The sequence below is a fragment of the Anastrepha ludens genome, chromosome 2, assembly GCF_028408465.1.
Source record: "Anastrepha ludens isolate Willacy chromosome 2, idAnaLude1.1, whole genome shotgun sequence".
Lineage (NCBI taxonomy): Eukaryota > Metazoa > Arthropoda > Insecta > Diptera > Tephritidae > Anastrepha > Anastrepha ludens.
The window spans coordinates 70,713,370-70,736,206 of record NC_071498.1 but is presented as its reverse complement, the minus strand read 5'-3'; the positions used below and the strand labels follow the sequence as shown (position 1 = coordinate 70,736,206).

The 22,837-nt window shown below is 37.1% G+C and overlaps 1 protein-coding gene across 1 annotated transcript; it reads right to left on the bottom strand.

Annotated features, from left to right (window-relative positions):
• Positions 1–2,578: 2,578 nt before the first annotated feature.
• LOC128858023 (ficolin-2-like) lies at positions 2,579–4,065 on the bottom strand. The gene is made up of 4 exons (XM_054093946.1): positions 3,910–4,065; positions 3,729–3,835; positions 2,882–3,643; positions 2,579–2,783 (listed from the first exon to the last, which is right to left on the bottom strand). Exons 1-4 carry the CDS (start codon positions 4,033–4,035, stop codon positions 2,642–2,644), a joined length of 1,137 nt encoding a protein of 378 aa, XP_053949921.1. The 5' UTR covers positions 4,036–4,065; the 3' UTR covers positions 2,579–2,641.
• Positions 4,066–22,837: the final 18,772 nt, after the last annotated feature.

The following is a 22,837-nucleotide window of genomic DNA, read 5'->3' as shown; positions in this document are numbered from 1 at the left end:
GTTTTTGTCGAAAAAAGTCATCCCAACCTTGCTGTATCCAAAATGAAATTTTTTATTATTTCCTAACATGAACCCCAAAGAATGATTAGAGGCACTTTCAATCGTGGTATCAGCATTGGAATCAATGTATAGAGTTAGAGAAACTATTGTAAAGATCGAATTTGCTCGTAACTAAATTTTTTGGTGTTATATTGATAAAATTATCAAAATGATGAGTGGAATTGAGTGCTCCATTATATATTATATATATATATGTATATAATTGGCGCTTAAGCCTCTTTTGGGTGTGTGGCTGAGCTCCTTCTTTTATTTATGGCGTGCGTCTTGATATTACTTCCGCAATGCAGGGACCTACAGTTTTAAACCGACTCCGAAGGGAAAATGGTTTTTATGAGGTGCTTTTTCATTGCAGAAATACACCCGGAGATTTACCATTGGCTGCCGAGGGGCGATTGCTATTAGAAAAAACTTTTCTTCTGCTCCATGAATTGATTTATTAGTTTGATTATTATCAGTTCAGTTTTTCCTACTCTTTCTTAATTTTTTTGGAGTTTTCTTCCTCTTTTTCCTTTTTGGATGTGTCAAAATGGACTGGATTTGGTGTATGGTAAGTCTTACCTTCTGAGGCAGCCTTATATTCTTAAAGTCAAAGCCACTCATATTAACAAATATTCCTCTAAGTTCCGTCCTCGATCTGCTTTTGTGTTGTCTTGACGATGATGAAGTTTTACGGCTACCCATTCCAAAAGGAGAAGTAAAGGTGGGCAATTCTTGTGAGCCTAGGGCTAGAATGTGCCTAGGAATATCAAATATTTGAAGTGTGACTATTAATAATGGTAGCAGAAGTGCGCACGCAAGGCTAGCTGTTTACCAAGAAGCCTTCTCTTTCGAATACATGCAATATAACTCGCTTCTATAGTTAAATAGGTAAACTCGAAGCCATGACCTTTGATTGAAATAGGTGGCAGAAGACTTTCAGCTCTGCTTCAATCAGGGCAAGATTCATCCGGAGTGTTGTAGGCATAGAGAAGCCATGTAAGTATATTGAAGGTTATAATAATTATACATCTACGAATTCAAAATCAAATATTTATGAACGTCAGTCTCGGTAGTTAGTAGACGCACCTCGCATTACACAAGATTCACTGAGATATGACAAATTTTACCAAAGTAATGAATCAATCCATGGAGCAGAAGAAAAGTTGTTTCTATTGGCAATCACCCCTCGGCAGCCAATGGTAAATCTCCGGGTCTATTTCTGCTATGAAAAAGCACCTCATAAAAACCATTTTCCCTTCGGAGTCGGCTTAAAGCTGTAGGTCCCTCCATTGGGGAAGTAATATCAAGACGCACGCCATAAATAAAAGAAGGAGCTCGGCCAAACACCCAAAGGAGGCTTAAGCGCCAATTATATACAATATATAATGGAGCACTCAATTCCACTCATCATTTTGATAATTTTATCAATATAACACCAAAAAATTTAGTTACGAGCAAATTCGATCTTTACAATAGTTTCTCTAACTCTATACATTGATTCCAATGCTGATACCACGATTGAAAGTGCCTCTAATCATTCTTTGGAGTTCATGTTAGGAAATAATAAAAAATTTCATTTTGGATACAGCAAGGTTGGGATGACTTTTTTCGACAAAAACTCTTGCACAATATGCGAGGAACTGGCCGGTGTATTGTCATGCTACAAGCCCCAGCCGCTCTTGGCGTTCAACATTGCCTTCAGTCGCGACTTAGATATTCTCTATTTATTAGGCCCTTCCGACTCACTGATCACTTTTGTCACGGATCGCAAGGTCGTACTTCAGTCCTCGCAGATTGATTTTCACTTATTTTTGTTTAATTACGAAAAAGCTAAATTTGGTATGGACCGAATTATATATACCCGTGCACATTTTAGTAAAATTTAATTTGGGCTGGGTGTAATCTTTTTGGAGTCAAGCGAACTTATAGGTAATGAGAGAAATTTTCTGTTGACATAGAAAACGTGGTTGTGGGTTTTGTCTGATCTTAATATTATTTACATTGGATCTAAATGAGGTGAGAAGCAATACTTATAATTGGATTGTATTTATCTTTCTGGGTTCTTTATTTATGGGTTCTAAATTTGAGTAATTTTGCATCATTTATAATAAAAATTGTTCTTATATGCCAGGTGAGCGTGGTCGATTTCGCCTACTTTCAACATCAAGCTACCTTGAACAAAGAGCAATTTGTGCTCCAAAATATTTTAAATATTGGTCAATTTATCCTGCGAATGGTTGGACGGACGGACTAAATGGACTCCTTTCATCATTCATAGCATTTTAGTATGTGTCCATATGCTTTAACTTATCTCGATGCCTTTATGCTGTTACTAACAACCAAGATGTTCACAAACTGATCATGCACACTGTTGTAAAAAGGCTTCCCGTTGTTCGGATGTTGCAATTTAAAAACAAATTCTTTTGCATTTAGGTACTTTTGAAGTGGTTGATATTCGAAAAATGTATTAAAAAGTTTGAAACCATTTTCATTGTGCTTGGAGTTTATTTATTATTATTAATTTTTATTTTTTTTTGTGCTGAAATAGCTGAAATATATTATAGTATACACGGCTATTCGCCTCCTTCATCCTAGTGCATCTTTAGTTAGAACTCGCTTTTGGTCTGATGGCCATGTGTGCGTACTTCAGCGAGTAATTATGTCCATGCCAAGTGTACCAATCAATGCCCTGAGCTTCTTCGACCGAATAGTATCCACCAGGCATATATTGACCATTCAGGTTGCTGTTCAAAAATATTGATTAATACACGCACATATACATATTTGAATGTGAATGAGTGTATTAATAATTTCGAATGCTCTTTTCACACATAATGCTCACCTATCATGGCAACGATTGTACCACCAGGCTCCCAAATAGGCGATGGCACAATTTTTCGTTGGGTCGCTATCGTTGTCATGATCTCTTGTTGTAAATTGTTGACCCTTTTGCACTATCATCGAATCTCCTGCATTGCCAGTAAAACCATTCAATTTATTTAAGGCATAATTCTCAATATCATTGTCGATGGCGAAATCTGCATATTTTGCATAACGTTCCTCTCCGTCGAAATCCTCCATTTGTATCCATAACTCATTGGGTTGATCATTTGTGAGCGCATATAATTTGTCTAAACCAATAAAAAATTCCTCTTCCTTGTCACCAAATCCGGCCACATAATCATCCCAATCGCGATAGAAATCCTCAGCGCCATCTGTGCGACGTTGCACCACAGTCCAGGCGGCACCACCATGCGGATCTGCTAGGCAGTAGACTTCGAAGGGAGTGGAATCAAAATTGGGCAGGTATATTGTATAGATGCCGCTTTCAGCAAATTCGTCCTTTGCAAAAGCTTCAGCGCAGCTGGCTGGTAAATCGGCGTTCGAATCAGTAGATGTGGGTTCGTCAAGATGTTTGCGATGCTCTGAGGCCTTCCTTATGCGCATAGAAAAGTCGGCAAATTGTTGTGCTTGTTTACGCTTGACTGATAACAGTTCCTCGTTTGTGATAACGCCCTGTTCCGCCACTTTGTTTGCCAAAACAACTAAAGCTTCTTTTAAATATTTTTGCTCGTTAACAATATCGTTTAGGGTATTTGTTGGTCTATATAGAAAAGCGCATAATTAAACCACAAAAACAAAAACAAAAACAAATTATATATTTCAAAATTACTGAAATTTCTACTTACTTTAGTTCATATACCTCCGTTTTGTATATTTTATTATTAAGTGCAAAGACGTCGGTGCTCAGTTTTTGGCCATAACAAACCTCAAATTCAATGCCACAGAGAAATTTCTATAAAATCAAGTTCTGCTTTTTTACTAGACTTAAAACATTTTTCACAAAAAACCCGTCTCTTCAGTACTTACGCTCACAACATTTTCATTGCTCACTTGTAGACTATTTGTCCACCCTGGCATTCCAGTGACATAAGCACTAGCCGTTCCGTAATGAAGCAACAGCACAGTTGCAAAGGATACAATGCACAGCCCCATCTTTAAACTAGTGACCGATTTCTAAATGAAAAATTTTGAAGGGCAATGCTATTTAAAGAGGAAAGTAATCAGCGCTTATCGCCATTCGCCATTTATGAAAACTCTTATCAGTTGTACTTCTAGTGAAAACTCATCGTATCCGCTGCACCCGAATGCCTCTGAGTAATCGCAATTAGAATTTGTTTATAATTATTATTGTTTTCTTACCGCGAATGCTTGTGATCTCAAGTTCACCATCCCTCTAATCTTTTTTAAATTCCGCAAGTTTTTAAGTTTCAAATTAAACAAGTAAAAATAAATATTTCCGATTCTAAATAGTAGTTGCTATTAGGTTTATTACATTTGCAAATAGTTTTATTGCATTTCAAAATAGTGCCCATGAAGATATATACAATTTTGCAGCAAGTTTTCCCCTCTGATTGAGGTAACTCCAAAAGATGTGATTTGAGCGCATCAATCGCTTCTTGATCTCTCTTTTTATTTTTGGTATCTACAAACAGCAATTACTGGGTGTCAAATCAGCCATCTGCGGCGAATGAGCCATCAACTCGATATTTTGAATACTCAAAACTTAACTTGCTTGAGCAGGTGTGTGAAAGCCGGCATTGGATGCTTTTGCGATTCTCCGAATATCGTAGTCGTCTACGCGCAAAGGTAAACAAATCTTCCTCAAATTACATGAAATAGATCGGACACTTCAAAGGACGCCTCATCGGATATGGTAATTGTTGAATCATCTACATCATGCAAATGTTCCAAACCATTCGCTTCGTTCCTTTAGGTTACTATCATATCATATCATCATATTTCCTTCGTAGTGAACAACTTTTGTCGGTTTTTGATCGTCCTGTAGAGTAGTGTGGATTTGGAAAATCAGTAATCACGGTGGCTCCAGACTATGCTTCATCATCAAAAGTCGAAGTCGATCGATACCCTGTTGTTGATTCAATTCACGTCGAAATTTAAAGAAGATAATCGCGTGAAAGTATTGACGATTTAATTCCATTTTTTGTTCAAAATGAATTTTTTCAATAGGACTCGCATAAGAATCTAAGTGCGATTAATATGAAAAATATCGTACTTTATGATTATATTTGATTTGACATATTCACACGGCTGTTTTAAGATCTCCTGGCTTAATGGTCATTTTCGTGTAAGAGTAGCAATATCATATATGACAGGTTATTCACTTTAGGGCAGTAAATATTTAAAACGCCAATTATAGTTGACCAAAATATTGCAGATGAAGAAGAGAAAAGTTGTGCATATTTTCTTGGATAGCTTAAAAATTCCATTAAAATCCCTAAACCTGAAGTCTTCTTGGATATATACTTCCCTTTTTGATAGTATTAGCCTTATCTGCAGACGATCATTTATTTCGATAGTTACAAGCAAAGGCAACTCCTCAAACCAAATCTTTGCCGGGCTTGGAAACTGCATTTCTCCAGAAATTAGCGGATAACCCGTACGTGGAGTCGGCGAAAACAACCATGCGAGTAAACTACATATTATTACTGGTGTACGAAGGAAACTTGTAGTAGCAGTAGATACAATGTGAAGAGCTCTTTTGTAATACGGATGTAGCCAACCAAAGATTCTAATTAATAAAGGTTCTATAAATTAATCTCCGACATGGCAAATGAGCTTCGGTTGTGCGAAGTGGTACTACTTCCGGTGCTACGGATTTCACAGGGATAGAGTAATTGAGTTCAGTACTTTGGATCTACATATACCACGCGTGAGCCAGAGTATTATAATAAGTGGCTCAAAATGAAATGTCCTATTTGCTTGTCGAAATAAAACTCTCTTGTATAGTTAGGAAAAAGTATGTTCCGAAAACTAAACTCCTCTGCTAACGCAAACGATTCCATTTTTAAAGAAAATATTTCGTTTATGCACTAAATATTCCTTAAAGTATCCAATGATATTCTTGGTCTTGTTGGTGTTGCGGAAACTCCTGAAAAGCTGGCAATCTGGTTGTAATAGTTTTGAGGTTATTTTATAGTCAATTGGATAATACGAGTATGTAGCTTAGCATTGCTATGGAAGATAATTTGTTCATTTAACCTTTATATAGGGTTCCCGGGTTCGCTCTCGACTTTTATCTCCGAAAGTTATTGAAGTAATGACGCACTGCGCTTTCCCTGCAGGATAGATACCCAAAGACGTGTTAATTTTCTATTTGTTGGCGTAGCTGAAACTTGTAGCAGTTCGTTGGCAAAAGTTGCAAAACCATGGAATATCTACTTCAAGCCACAAAATAGTATGGGAAGCGATATTGCGGAATATTTTAATAATTAACCAAGTGTTGTGCAACTCTCATCACGAATCATGGATGTTCTTCTAAGTACTGCTTTTAATAGTTTTTATATACCATTAAAAGGGGGGCCTTAGTAATGATGCTTAAATTTTCTTGAATTCAATTACTTTCTTCGGTATGCATAATTTTAAAGTTTTTCTTAATCACTATTTATTGTGCGGAAGACATCGAAAACAGAATAAATAAGTCGCTGCAAGCATTCGGTCAATTGAAAAACATCTGGAGCTCCTCATTCTTGTCGCGTGGCACCAAACTAAAAATATTTAATTCCAACGTCATATCCGTTTTACTATACGGATGTGAAACATGGAATGCTGCGCCACGGCTAATACAGCGCATGCAATCTTTTACAAATCGTTGCCTTAGGCGTATACTAAAGATAAGGTGGCCAGAAACTATATCCAACGACAGACTGTGGGAGCTGACGAACCATACGCTCATCAAAACAAATATTCTGAAAAGAAAGTGGAACTGGATCGGCCATACGCTCAGAAAACCCGCACAAGATATCACGAGGCAAGCCATTGAATGGAACCCACAGGGATCACGCAGAAGGGGACGCCCAGCGCATACTTGGAGAAGACAGCTAGAGAAGGAGATAACATTAAGTGAAATGAACTGGAATGAAATTAAAAGAATGTCATTGGACAGGGACAGATTTAAGAGTTTTGTTGTAGCCCTATGCTTCACTATGGAGTAAAAGGAATAAATATATATATATATATTTATTATTAATCACTTGTTAGTGGGTGCTTAATTTTAACCAATACTGTATGCAAGTATGTATGCACTCAGATGACGTGCTATTTAAAATAAACTGATAATTTTATTGATATAACACATACATATATACACGTACTTGCATATGCTTGTGCACTTAAAATAAAACGAGTTCACGTTTGGTTGCAATTATTTTGAAAAGCAAAGCCGGCAATTACATGCAATAGTCCAAATTTAAATCGCTGATCTTTTACTAATATAAATTGGTATTTTATTGAAAAATAGTTTATTTATTGTTAGAAATATTTTATTTATTACATGAACTATGGAGGTCGCAGCAAAGTTCAACAGTCTTTTTGTTTTAAACTCCATTTAATCTACATAATTGAGTGATTCACAATTAAATTCTAAATTGCAGATGTATTTATTTCCCTATATACATATATACATGCATACATACATACATTATTTTGTGTTCTACGGAAATTTTGCGTAATGCGAATATTTCGATCGAGTCTGAACTAAGCATATAGAAATAGTCAAAGAGAACTCAAAAAAGAGAAGATGACTACACAGTCCAACAATTTTCCAAAAATTTTACTCATCCTGAACAATCGCCTTACCGATGACAATATCAATCCAGGGGGCCATGTTTTTAATGCAGTTTGAAGTTTTAAAATTTTTGGGCGAAAGTGCAAACAGTTTATCAAAACTTTATATATAAAACGACTCGTTAAGTTATTAGAAGTTTGCTCTTAGACTTCTATAATAGAATTTAACGAGGAACTTTTTATGGCACATTTTAACTCACTATTTCCTACTTAAATATGTCTTTTTGACCCTTTCTCAAAATGGGTATAATAAAAGCTAATTAAAAATGCAGTGGAAGAGTTAACTTGAATGCGCAGAAAACTTTTGTCCAAGCTAATGTTTAAATATATGATATATATACATTGTAAACACATACAACTATGAGCATTTGAGAGAATCGATTTGTATGGGAACACATTTTTTGACTTACTGTATCAGATAGATTGGTATAAAAATTAATTCGAAGTACTTTTTCCAAGTAAAGCAGTTGTGCTGGACCAGTTGTTAATATACTACCTTCATAAAATAGTAAGGATGTGTTGGACTAATATGTGGGCGGAGAAGGCATGTCCTCCACACTTGGGCGTGCCAATTTGTTATATGAATTTTGGACCATTTTTCAAGTCGCTCTATTAAGTGAACTATATTCATAAACCATCTATGACTGACTATTTGGAAGCCAACATTATGGAGTAGATACGGTATACTACCCTGGTAAAACTGATACCAATTTGGACCTACCAACTTTGAAATTACAATAGCAGCCAGAGGCGTTTCTGTAGAATTTAGGCTAAAACCGTACGTTTGGTGCTCTGATCACTACGTAAGTCAGTGTTGGTATGTAAACTAACACGAAACTGTGCAAAATATTGGATTACTTGCGCTCAATGTAATCAAAATAAACCATCAAGTATGTAGTCTCTGCAAAAAAACGCTACTAACTTACAGACCAGCATTCGGGAAAGTCAAGTAGGCGTTTTCGTAGATGCTAATTGAGGAGGATGCAATTTTTGCTTATCGCCACCTGTGCAAAACCAAAATTAGGTACCTGGAGATATTTTGTGTAAGGTTAGTTCGAACAAAAACTATTAGCGCAGAGCTCAGAGGCAACAGGACTACAAAGTTTTACTGATTTTCAGAGACAATAAGCAAAGTAGATCAACAATAAGTAAATAAACACTGTACATTCAGCAGACGATATCTTAGGAACCAACCACAAATTTTTTTAGTTTTCAAAATGGCTTTGAAGCGCGAAGAGTTATACTTTGAAATACTGTTTCGACATTAAAAACAATGTATCGCATAACCTCAAATATAGTTAAAAATCGTGTACTTTGTAAATTTAAGTCGAAATAACTCGAGCTCAGACTTGGATGCAGTAGGTTGGATTACAAACATTTTTTTGTAGATTTTTATTTCGGCCTATGCGGGAAAGTTGCCTCATATAAAGGCAATCAAATGTTTATATGGAGTCATGTCAAAATTCTCAGCGCAAATACTGTCAAACGTCCTTCAAAATTCTTTCAAATGAGTAAAATTCTGGCATAGTTGCAAAGAACTTCGATTGTGTTCATATTACAAAAAAAAATTGTATACCAAACTTGTTAAGCTATTTATGTCTAAAAAACTCTACAAACGACATAGAGGATAGGTATTTTGCTACGCCAACTGATATAGCGGGCAACATAAAGCGTAACTCAGTCATATTTCGTAATTCTACAAATACTCAACCCACTCCTTCCCCTTTCATCTTATTAGATTCCTTCACCTTTCTTCCTTTGCAGTGGTATCACAAAGGAAGAATTTGATTTCTTCGTCCAAGTGTGCAAACTCTTTGGCGACCATTTTAACCTAACCTATCTAGTCGACCAGACAGAGTTAAGAGTTCCAGCAGATTACTTCTAATTGAGGCGGAAATATCGACAGGCAAATAAAAAAAGGCACAAATGAAATTGTTATTTTCTTGTTAAGCCTTTGAGCCGTTAAGCTCGCAAAATATCCATACAATAATTATTTTATTTTATTTTACTTTATTTTATTTTTACATTTTTTTATTTTATTTTTCTTTTTTTTGTTGTGTTTTTTTCTTAATTGATTTTTTTTTTTATCTTTGTTAATTTTCATTTCATTCTGATATTTTTTTTATTGTTTTATGTTTTTTTTTTCTGTTTTATTTTATTATATTTTGTATTCTACTAGTATACAATATTGTTTTGTACATCATTACATTTCTCTTTAATTCATGTTGGCATTCTTCTTCAACCCTGTTTTTAAATACCTCGCAAACGATATGAAATTCTTCACCATGAATTTCCGCAATCGTCTTCATGTTTAAACGAATACCCAGCCCTGTTTTCTATGTACCATATCCCTCCCCCCCATTAGCCAGCACTTTGATGCTCATCCAAATTGTCACATATGACATTTGGCTATGAACCAGACCACCAAAAGCCAAAAAGCCACTGGAACTGCAGAACGCAAACCAATTCTCGTTGAATAACTGATGCCGTCGACGCTGCACTTGCTGCCGCCAAGTAATGGAATACATTCAATGTCGGCCCAATTCTGCGCGCTCCCCGTAAACACACAAATACATTCATACATACAAATGTATATACGTATGCACGCATGTGTGTATGTGCATTTGAACATTTCATTTGAGCCCCAATCGTGAGTTGCATATGACAATTGGTCGCTTGTTTCCCATATTTGCAACATTTAACGAGTTGGCAACCGTTGTCAGCAACAAAGTAACCATCACAAAAATAACAAAAGCAACAACAAAGCTCATGATTATGACAACATTTCATTATGTTTTTGGCTAACTAAGTCTGGCATTTTATTATTACCGTCGGCTTTGTGATGGCGACAAGATGGAGGGGGAGAGGAAGTAGGTGGTAGGCAACAGGATATTTCAGCAGCGGAGGAGGCATATGTTGTCCGTTGATCGTTTGGCACTTTGTTCCATCCAACTGTGATTTTGCCCTCCTCTTTATTGAATTATTTAAACCCATTGCTATTATTGTTGTTTTTTATGCTCTTTTTATTTGATGTTTGATTTTGCTGTAGATGATGCGATGACAATTACGGAATTCATAACTGAAGTTCATTGGATTGGAAAACTCCTCCAATTTATTTTTATAGTCGATACTCTGAAATGTTTTTTCGTTTACTTAATGCCCAGCTGGTTGATAGCTCCAGATGGTTTTAGTGTGGCTTCGCGTTCAGTCAAAGTCAATCGGTACCATTGGAATTGGTTTCATTGAAGAAATAACATTTATTTGACATGGCGAAAGAATTTAACTGATAATCTGAAACTTCCTCAAATACGGGAGCTCACAGGTAATGGCGAAATATATATATATATATATATAATTGGCGCGTACACTCTTTTTGGGTGTTTGGCCGAGCTCCTCCTCCTATTTGTGGTGTGCGCCTTGTTGTTGTTCCACAAATGGAGGGACCTACAGTTATTTTTATGAGGAGCCTTTTCATGGCAGAAATACACTCGGAGGTTTGCCATTGCCTGCCGAGGGGCGACCGTTATTAGAAACATATTTTTCTTAAGTTTGGTGTTTTCACCGAGATTCGAACCGACGTTCTCTCTGTGAATTTCGAATGGTAGTCACGCACCAACCCATTCGGCTACGGCGGCCGCCTAAGCTGGAGAAAGAAGCGTAATATTTTTAAAACCGTGGGAGAAGGAAATGTAGTTTTACGCAGCTGCCCCGACTGCAAAAATAGTTTTTGGGTACCCCAAACGGGCAAGCAAATTGTTGAGCCACCAGTGCCGAGGAGTTAATTTCGAACGCGTGGAGTGAAAGTTGGGAGCTGTATTTGTATTTTTGGGATGTATATTATATTTATGTATAGTCGAGACTCGAGTACATTAAGTGTAAAAAAAGTCGGGAAGACTTCTGAAGCAGCAACAGCAACCAAGAAAGAATTTACAACCGACTTGAAGAAGATGATATCGATACCGTACATATACATATGTAAGTAAAACGAATAAAGATATACCACCAATGGCATTGGTTGGACCTTGTCTTCGTATGGACAATCGGTAAACAATGGAATGGTGATATTTGTAGAATGAGCACAAGAATGCCCGCAAGCACAAGAACCAAGCACATAAGAAAGATGGGAAAAAGTAGTAGTAAGCGATGGACAATATTTTGAATATTAAATTTGTAACCATTTTACGTCAATAAAGTTTCAAATTTCGAAAAAAACCGCACGAACTTATTCATAGTCCTATTATCATCAGCGACACCTCTTTTATGAGAGCGGACACTTCACCCATACCCAATATAAGGAGAAGCTCTTTATTAGGAAATATTGTGTACAATTAAACAATTACATATTCTATCAAGAATGGCCATTTTTAAAATTATTAAAATACATTTTTTTTTTCATTTTTGTAGAAAGTTAAATAAAAAGCCTAAAAATTTAAATATCGTTTTTCATTTTTTTATTGTAAAAAAAAATTCCTGAAAATACCCTAAATTTTCGAGCTCTAGATCACCGGGACCCTTTAATCGAAATGAAGTTGCTGCTGAGCGCTAATGTTCTCGTCGATGATACTGCAGCCAGGATTGTTCCAGCTTAGCTAAACTTGCTTCACCATAACCAAAATGTAGGATTTTGTCCTCAAGTGGGTGCCATAGTGATGTGTTGTTATTGTTGCTGTTGTCTCGCTACAAGTTTTGCATTCGGCAATTTATGCTCCATTATATGCTAGCAACTGCGATTGTGTATGTGCGATTACGAAATTGCGCTATGGAATCAGAAATAATCCCAAAAGAGCAATAACAAAAAAAGCTACAGCAGAATTTAATGCAGCAACAAAAGCACTATACGAATAGTTCATATGTAGATACGTAAGTGCTCAAAAGTGATTTGTGTAGGTAAATATTGAAAATAAGCAGCTGGAATAAGAACCAGCGAATTTGAGTTGCAGACATAGCGACGACGAGACAACAACCGAAGTTGCTGCAGCAGCAACAGTAGCAACAACAGAAAAAAAGGAAGGAGAGTATTAACCGCTGCAATCGAAAAAGAAGTGATTATAATTTCGATTTCATTTTCAATTAAACTCGTTACAAATGATTTGGATTACACTTTTTTTTATTTTATTTTATTTTTTTTTTTCGTTTTTCAGCCATCATTTATACACACGCGATTGCCGCTCATTTATCGCCACACCAGTGCGCACTTGTTGCACTTGCAGTATGCGATTGCAACCATTTCCCATACGAGTCCGGTTTGGCGCTCAGTCGACCGCATTGAATTGTTGATTTAAGCTGCGCATGCGCAACCGAATTTTCGATTTCCAAATGAAATTTCAAATGTCAACAATTCGTTGTGGTGTGGTACGGCAACCAGCAGCAGCAATAGTATTGATTTGTTGTCGCAGCAAGTTATGTGGCTGCTTACAGTTGAAGTAATACAGTTTTTGTTTTTGCTCTTGCCGCGCCCGCATCTTCCGCTGTTGTTGTGATGGCAGCAGGCAGCGCAACAGCAGCTGCCAACTGACTACCAGTTTCGACGTTGCCCCGCCGCTGGCTGCTTCTGTATCTGCTGTTACCTTTGCTCATTCCACTGCTTCTGTCGCTACTATTCGCATGCAATTCTTTGTAGTTTTCTGTGCGCTCTGTTGGCGTTTTTCATTTTTAAGGTTGGGTCCTAACTTTTCCGCATTAAGTGTGGGCCCCTCTATTAACACTGCTGCTCCTGCTGCCGCCTTTATTCTCATCTCATTTTGACGGAGCTACTAATGTTGTTCTTTTCGATGATTTTCAACGCCTCCGTTAGCAATGCCTTTGCTGTTGATTTACCTCAATACCTTTTGGATCTGGTGGTGCGTTCTTGCCGTTGTTGTTGTTGGCTTTAAATGTATTTCCTTTATTGTGTAAAGTCTTCGACTTGAGGGTTTATCGATTTTTTAGGTTTGATTTGCATTCCGCTTCAATGATTTACTCCTCCGCATTTTGGTTGCACTGAGAAAAAAAGTATAACCTCATTTTAAAACATAATTTCATAGCAAAATTATCATCCCATTATGTTTTTGAGGTAATCCTCAATGGATGTCTGTTTGTATGCTGCAGCTGTCTAATTCACAAGTGTCGAATGTAATTGACGCACGACGCCATCTGCGAAAATTATAAATTTTACGATAGGGGGACTAATTTTGCACCACCTTGGGCATATTAGCACATTAAAATCGGGAAAAGAGAATTCTCATTTTACGAGAAATGTACTTTCCTGAAATAAATAGAAATATTCCCCCTAAGCATATTAACATCCCAGTCTCTCTTCCAGATCGACACATGTAACCTTTTTTATTCGAATATCTCATTTCGGGTTTTTTTCCTATTCCGATCCTAAATAAACAAAGCTGTCGGCGATTACGTTTTCAAAGGGACTGTCTCACTAACAAATATTATCGGCGCCAACCTCACACTACCTTTTTACTTTTATTTTTCTTTGAAATATTCCATAATTAACTAATTTAGGTGTAAAAGCTTATTCCACCGCAACGTTATTTGTTTCATAAATTTAATTAGCGATTTATTTCTTATAGATGGTAATAGTAATCTTGCAGATAGTAATGGTACTTCGGGTATCTATAATACCACAATGAAAAAGTAACTAAACATAACTATGTGTAATATAAAATAATTTTAATATATATATACATATAATTGGCGCCTACACCCCTTTTGGGGGTTTGGCCGAGCTGCTCCTTCTATTTTTGGCGTGCGTCTTGATGTTGTTTCACATATGGAGGGGCCTATAGTTTCAAGCCGACTCCGGCCGGCAGATATTACACTCGGAGGTTTGCCATTGCCTGCCGAGGGGCGACCGCTATTAGAAAAATGTTTTTCTTCATTTTGGTGTTTCACCGAGATTCGAATCTACGTTGTCTTTGAATTCCAAATGGTAGTCACGCGCCAATCCATTCGGCTACGGCGGCCGAATTTTAATGGTGCAGTTAAAAAGGAATACATTTTATGATTATTGGACGAAAGATCCTTTGATAAAAACACCGATATTTACAAAAATTATGACTCGAACAGATTTAGACGTTTTTGCACTTTAACGACACCCAAATAAGAGATGATTCTGATGGATTAATAAAAATTCAGCCTATTTTGGAACACTTTATTTCAAAATTTAAGGAATTTTCTTCACCATATAAATACAACAAATTCATGAAAGGTGTTGAACATAAAGAAAGCTGTTTCACCGACTATCATAGTAAAAAATACGAATACTTTTAATGTACAACTTCTGAAAATTTCTATTTTACAAAAATAAATATCGCAGTTTTATACAAAGTAGTTGTTTAAATATCTTCACATTCCTAAAATTCCCCGATTTCTATGAAAATTCAAGGAAAAATAGCCCGATACGAATGTTTTAATATAGTTCCATATAAATTCAAGTTTCAGACTTCGTACAAATTAAAAACAAAAAACAACTCCAAAGTTTTCGTCAAAGTTTTAGAAAAATAGCTCCAAAATCGCGTTTATTTTTTACCTTTTTTTCTGGCAATTTTTTTACATTTGTACAAAGAAGAAGACCTCGATTTGATTTATGTTCGTTATAGAATGATCTATATTTTCATAAAATAATAATTAATATTAAATAATGAACAAATAAATTACCAAAACTTTATAGTTATTTAACGCACTATATATTATAATGCCGCCTATAGAGCCACGCTGCGATCGGGCGCCACGCGAGCCATGTGGGATCGCAACAGAGAGCTGCAAAAGAAAGAGAGACGTACTATCCGACAGAAGAAACGAGAGGCCGAAATACGTGAGTGCGAGGAGTTTGAGATGCTGGCCAATAGGAACAACGCCCGAAAATTCTACCAGAAAGTTCGGCGGCTTACAGAAGGTTTTAAGACCGGGGCGTTTTCCTGTAAGAACAAAGACGGCGATCTGGTGACTGACGTACAGAGCAATCTTGAATTATGGAGGGAACACTTCTCGAACCTGTTAAACAGTGACAGCTGCGCATGTCAGAGAGAATGTGAAGATCCCGATACCTCAATCGTTGACGACGGAATTATCGTTCCGTTACCCGACTATGACGAGGTGAGAAGGAGGAGCTGGTAAGGTGCATGCATCAGCTCCTATGCAAAATATGGTCGGATGAAAGCATGCCTGCCGATTGGAATTTAAGTGTGCTCTGCCCAATCCATAAGAAGGGCGATCCTGCAATTTGTGCCAATTACCGCGGGATTAGTCTTGTAAATATCGAATATAAGGTTTTAGCGAGCATATTGTGTGAAAGACTGAAGCCCACCGTCAACCAACTGATTGGACTTTATCAGTGTGGCTTCAGACCTGGAAAGTCTACCATCGACCAAATATTCACAATACGCCAAATCTTGGAAAAGACCCATGAAAGGAGAATCGACACACACCATCTTTTCGTCGACTTCAAAGCTGCATTCGACAGTACGGAAAGGAGTTACCTGTATTCCGCGATGTCTGAATTTGGTATCCCCGCAAAACTAATACGGCTATGTAAGATGACGTTGCTCAACACCAGCAGCGCCGTCAGAATTGGGAAGGACCTCTCCGAGCCGTTTGATACCAAACGAGGTTTCAAACAGGGTGACTCGCTGTCGTGTGACTTCTTTAACCTGATGTTGGAGAGCATCATACGAGCCGCAGAACTTAATCGCTCAGGCACAATTTTTTATAAGAGCGTACAATTGTTGGCGTATGCCGATGATATTGACATCATCGGCCTTAACAACCGTGCTGTTAGTTCTGCCTTCTCCAAACTGGATAAAGAGGCAAAGCGAATGGGTTTGGTGGTGAACGAGAACAAAACGAAGTACCTCCTGTCTTCAAACAAACAGTCGGCGGACTCGCGTATCGGCACCCACGTCACTGTTGACAGTTATAATTTCGAGGTTGTAAAAGACTTCGTGTATTTAGGAACCAGCATTAACACCGATAACAATGTCAGCCTTGAAATCCAACGTAGAATCTCTCTTGCCAACAAGTGCTACTTTGGACTACGTAGGCAACTGAGCAGTAAAGTCCTCTCTCGACGAACAAAACTAAGTGCCCATTTACACGATGTCTCCTCTGGAAGGGAAACATTTTGTTCGGGGGTGAAGGACGGCCGCGGAAGAGAGAAGGGAATTTGTGTCCTGTACTGGCGACACGCTTTGTGCTTCTTATTCGTATTTCCAATCTTAAAGCAATTTTTGACAGTTGCTTCATTCGTTTTCTTCTTTCGTGGAAGAAAGTTCTAAGTTATGTGTTGGTTTTCAAGCAAACGGAAGATAACAACGATGACAAACATACGAACGCTGCTTGGGAAATGCACAATTATTTTTGCTAGTAAAGTAGTATAATTTAAAATAGTTATGGGACATGTTTATGTTGATTTCTAATTTTTCCCTGCATTTCTAGATACTCAGTTTAATTTTAAGTTAATTATTTACATATGAAGTATTTTTAATTTAATTTTTTTTATTCAAGTATAAGAATTCATAAATATATTTCAATAAAAAAAACAACAAATTATTTATTATTTAACCAGTTTGCATTTTTCATTCATATATTTAAGAAACTGTTGTCGAACGCTCTCTGCTTTACATGTAAGCGCGTGCTAGAATACATCCGAACCAGACGATGCTAAAGTATTAAATGTCAAAATGTCGCCGAAAACAATTTTGCCCGTGTGTCCGCGAATGAGACATGAAAATAGAATTTCCAGTGTCTCCATTCCAGATGTCTCCGTGTGTAAATGGGGTGTAACACTCTACAAAACTCTCATCATGCCCGTCCTAACGTATGGCGCAGAAGCGTGGACGATGACAACATCCGAAGAAGCGACGCTTGGAGTGTTCGAGAGAAAGATTCTGCGTAAGATTTTTGGACCTTTGCACGTTGGCAACGGCGAATATCGCAGACGATGGAACGATGAGCTGTATGAGCTTTACGACGACATAGACATAGCGCAGCGAATAAAGATACAGCGGTTACGCTGGCTGGGCCATTTAGTCCGAATGGATACAAACGCTCCGGCTCTAAAAGTATTCGATGCGGTACCAGCTGGTGGTAGCAGAGGAAGAGGAAGGCCTCCTCTGCGTTGGAAAGATCAGGTGGAGAAGGACTTGGCTTCACTTGGTGTGTCCAACTGGCGCCGGTTAGCACGAGAAAGAAACGACTGGCGCGCTTTGTTAAACTCGACCAAAATCGCGTAAGCGGTTATCGTGCCAATTAAGAAGAAGAGAATATATTATAATGTAATACTCTTAATGATAGTTCAACGCCAATCACAAAAACAAAGATCGAATAGTTTTTCATAAATCCGGATTTCGATGTATAAAAATAACTTGGAGAGAAAATTTAAGTGACTATAAAAAATTCGATGTAAATAACTTTTACTAACTCAGCTTGGGTTTTACTCTCGGATAGGTGTACTCTCAGAAAATAGCAATGAAACCCTGTTCGCTTTCGATTAGTTTCACGACCATGTTCGCTGAATTTTTTCTAATGTCTTTTAACTTTATAATTATTTCATCTCATTACATATAATTATATTTCGTCACATTTAATTTTATTTTATTTCATTTTAATGCCCATTTAATATAATTTGATTTACAATAATTTCATCACAAGGAGATTTTCCATCTATATTTTTCTCTATCTCTATGCCTTCCTCTGTCTCTTTCTCTGTCCCTTTCTCTTTCTCCACTCATATGTATCTCAATCCCTTTCCCTTTTCCTTTTACCACTCTTGCTCCTAGTCGGCTTCGAAAATTCGCTAAGTGTACTTCGTCACAGTCTGACGACTCGTTTAACTAGGTACATATATGCTGTATTGTTGCGATTTCATAATTTATGTTACTGCCATTCTTTATCGAATTATGAATTGTATTTTAATTGATTAGGTAGGGCGCTGAAAATTTTATTCAAGCCACGTAATAAATTTTCCGAAGAAATCAATTTGAATAATTTTTCATTTATTTGATTTGATTTCTGCTTGATTTGTCACTAATGACGCATCAATGATTAATGAACAATTGTTAAATTGTTGTTGGCTAACGTTGACATTTCATGCCTTGAAACAACAAATATATATTAATTTTGTGTAGTCAACCCTTTTCCTTGGCATTTCGTTGCTTTGTATTTAACTAAAGGAAAATGGCTCGACAACAAGTTGAAAAAATATTAAATGAAACTATTTATTATGGAAATCGTTTTTTTTACCAATATACGAGTACTGCTGATCTGAAAGGCGTAAATTTAGAAAAATCTTGAATAGAAGTAATAGAACGGCATAGTACCTCCTCTAGCGGAATTGGAAGAAAATATCATTCAATAAAGGAAGGGCTTAATACTGTATTTTGGTGGAATATTCAAGGTGAGCTATTAGTCCATTAACCTCTGTAATCATGTAATTATCTTGAAGATCGTGAAGCCCTGTAAGCTATCCGGTGAATATCAGCAAAAACCACTTATTGAGATTACGCCTTGGCTAGCAACTTTTGAACTGGAGTGTGAATCGTGCTCTGATTAGCGTAGAAAGTGTTTTTCTTAATACTAGCGGAGCCACTGAAGAAGCGCGAGAAAGCAAAATAGCAAACCGTATTGTGAAGTATTGCGGTGAAGGCGAAATGTCACCTTCAAAAAAATGTTGTGCAAAAGAAATTAAACATTTCCTTATTAAAAAAATATAAATGGGTGTTGAAATTATTTGTGAAAATATTAATGTGTACGAGCAGATTAAGAACCAATTGAGTGGAAATAAACTACATTTTTTTACCCATGACTTAAAGAGTAATCGTGTATTCAAAGCGGTAATATACGGGTTAGAAAACTAAAATGCCGAAAACGTCAAAACCGAGTTAACTTCTCTCGGATTCAAATGCAAAGCAGTGAAAGCAATCATAAATGATGACAATGATAACTATGCTGAACTATTCAAACACGCGGCTGAACTATTCAAACATGGCGGCGAGGATCTGATAAGGTGCATGCATCAGCTCCTATGCAAAATATGGTCGGATGAAAGCATGCCTGCCGATTGGAATTTAAGTGTGCTCTGCCCAATCCATAAGAAGGGCGATCCTGCAATTTGTGCCAATTACCGCGGGATTAGTCTTCTAAATATCGCCTATAAGGTTTTAGCGAGCGTATTGTGTGAAAGACTGAAGCCCACCGTCAACAAACTGATTGGACCTTATCAGTGTGGCTTGGAAAGTCTACCATAGGCCAAATATTTACAATACGCCAATCTTGGAAAAGACCCATGAAAGGAGAATCGACACACACCATCTTTTCGTCGACTTCAAAGCTGCATTCGACAGTACGGAAAGGAGTTACCTGTATTCCGCGATGTCTGAATTTGGTATCCCCGCAAAATTAATACGGCTATGTAAGATGACGTTGCTCAACACCAGCAGCGCCGTCAGAATTGGGAAGGACCTCTCCGAGCCGTTTGATACCAAACGAGGTTTCAGACAGTTTGACTCGCTGACGTGTGACTTCTTTAACCTGATGTTGGAGAGCATCGTACGAGCCGCAGAACTTAATCGCTCAGGCACAATATTTTATAAGAGCGTAAAATTGCTGGCGTATGCCGATTATAGTGACATCATCGGTCTTAACAACCGCGCTGTTAGTTCGGCCTTCTCCAAACTGGATAAAAAGGCAAAGCGAATGGGTCTGGTGGTGAACGAGAACAAAACGAAGTACCTCCTGTCTTCAAACAAACAGTCGGCGCACTCGCGTATCGGAACCCACATCACTGTTGACAGTTATGATTTCAAGGTTGTAAAATGCTTCGTTTATTTAAGAACCAGCATTAGCACCGATAACAATGGCAGGCTTAAAATCCAACGTAGAATCTCTCTTGCCAACAAGTGCTACTTTGGACTAAGTAGGCAACTGAGCAGTAAAGTCCTCTCTCGACGAACAAAACTAACACTCTACAAGACTCTCATCATGCCCGTCCTAACGTATGGCGCAGAAGCGTGGACGATGACAACATCCGATGAAGCGACGCTTGGAGTGTTCGAGAGAAAGATTCTGCGTAAGATTTTTAGACCTTTGCACGTTGGCAACGGCGAATATCGCAGACGATGGAACGATGAGCTGTATGAGCTTTACGACGACATAGACATAGCGCAGCGAATAAAGATCCAGCGGTTACGCTGGCTGGGCCATTTCGTCCGAATGGATACAAACGCTCCGGCTCTAAAAGTATTCGATGCGGTACCAGCTGGTGGTAGCAGAGGAAGAGGAAGGCCTCCTCTGCGTTGGAAAGATCAGGTGGAGAAGGACTTGGCTTCACTTGGTGTGTCCAATTGGCACCGGTTAGCACGAGAAAGAAACGACTGGCGCGCTTTGTTAAACTCGACCAAAATCGCGTAAGCGGTTATCGTGCCAATTAAGAAGAAGAGAGTAAGTTTTATAAGTTTTTAGATTTTCTATATCAAAACGACATCGACATTTGTTTGCTCAGCGAAACATGGCTCAAAAGCGAGAACAAATTATATCATCCACACTACTGGATTATACGTAGGGATCGACTTATTTCAGCTGGGGTTTCCATCTTAGTCAGGTAAACAATTAATTATTGTATTATGAAATAGAAAATATCAAAACTAAAGTTATTGAGATCGTAGGAATTGAAATTGTTGGGAAAAATAATAGTAAAACTAAGATTTTTAGGGTATACTATCCTAAAGGTTCACCAACAAATAATCTGCGTAAATTTTATAAAAAAGATTTAAGACGTCTCTTAAATGCTAAGGAAAGTGTAGTATACTGTGGTGATTTCAATAGTAAACACCGTGAATAGGGTTGGGTTAGAGCAAATGCTTGGGGTAATATACTGAAAGAATTCATAAGATTTTTTCCAATTAGCATTTATTATTCAGATAATCCTACCTAAATTCCATCTGCGACAAAATTTTCACCGTTAAATTGTGTTGTATTGACTAACATTCCAGCTTTTATATCTAAGCTAATAGCTTCAATTCTCATCATTTGCCCGTCAAATTTAATCTGAAGATATATGATCCATATATTTCTAATTTAAACTGGGACTTATCAAATGCGAACTGATGCTCATATAAGAAGTTTTTAAAAAATGTCCTTCAAAACACATCTATAATACAAATTTAGAGGAGATTGGCTCCCGCAAAAATGTTGACGAAAATATATAATTTTTTAGTTATCAAATAATGAATGCAGTAAGAATTTCAGTCCCTAAGAAAACATCAAAGATTAGTTTTGTGAAACTACCACGTCATAAAAAAATCTTTTTTTTTTTGCAGATTATTTTTTTATAGTTTTAGGCGTACTTCTGTGGAGGTCGATTGTAAAAATTCTCCATAGATACAAAGTTATGGTAGCAAATGTGCCCGACGAGAGTTTGATGCGCACAGGTAGCTGCCCTTCGTTTGAAGCAGAAAGTTTAAACTCGTTTTTCTCGGAACTACTTTTTCCAGCACGGTCTGCATGATAACTCATACTGTTTTTAATATTTTTTGATGTGGTTTTTTTTAAATATTCGAAAGTATTTTTGATATTTGTATTAATAAACATAATTAAAGTACGTTTTGACTTTAATAATATATAAATAAATAAATAAAGTGTGACATTTATGACGAAGTATTTCAAGGCAATTTCAGTAGGAGCAAAGAATGGAATAAAAGGATATGTGAACTAGATTGAGCCTTTCTGGAATATAAGAAAAGTTTTAAAAAAGCGACATGTACAACTCCTTTTGATCAAAACAAAACTATTATGCTAAGCCACGAAAAAGCAAAGGCATTTGCTCACACTTTCCAAAATAATCACAAAGTTCCGGAGCACTTAAGCTCTAAAATAAATTAAAATGCGATAAATGATATAATTGTTAAACTAAACTCTCAATATGTTAATACCTCATCACATCGATTAATTAATTCAACAAACAGCTTTACGAAAATCCTCAGGCTTAGACGATATAAGGAATATAATGCTTAAGAATTTGCCTAAAATAGCAGTTATTTTCTTTTCATTTATTATCAGTCCATGTCTTAAACTTCAGTACTTTTCGGAGACATGGATAACGGCAAAAGTAAGTCCAATACCAAAGCCCGGAAAAACCCCACATGAAATCGGAAGCTATCGGCCG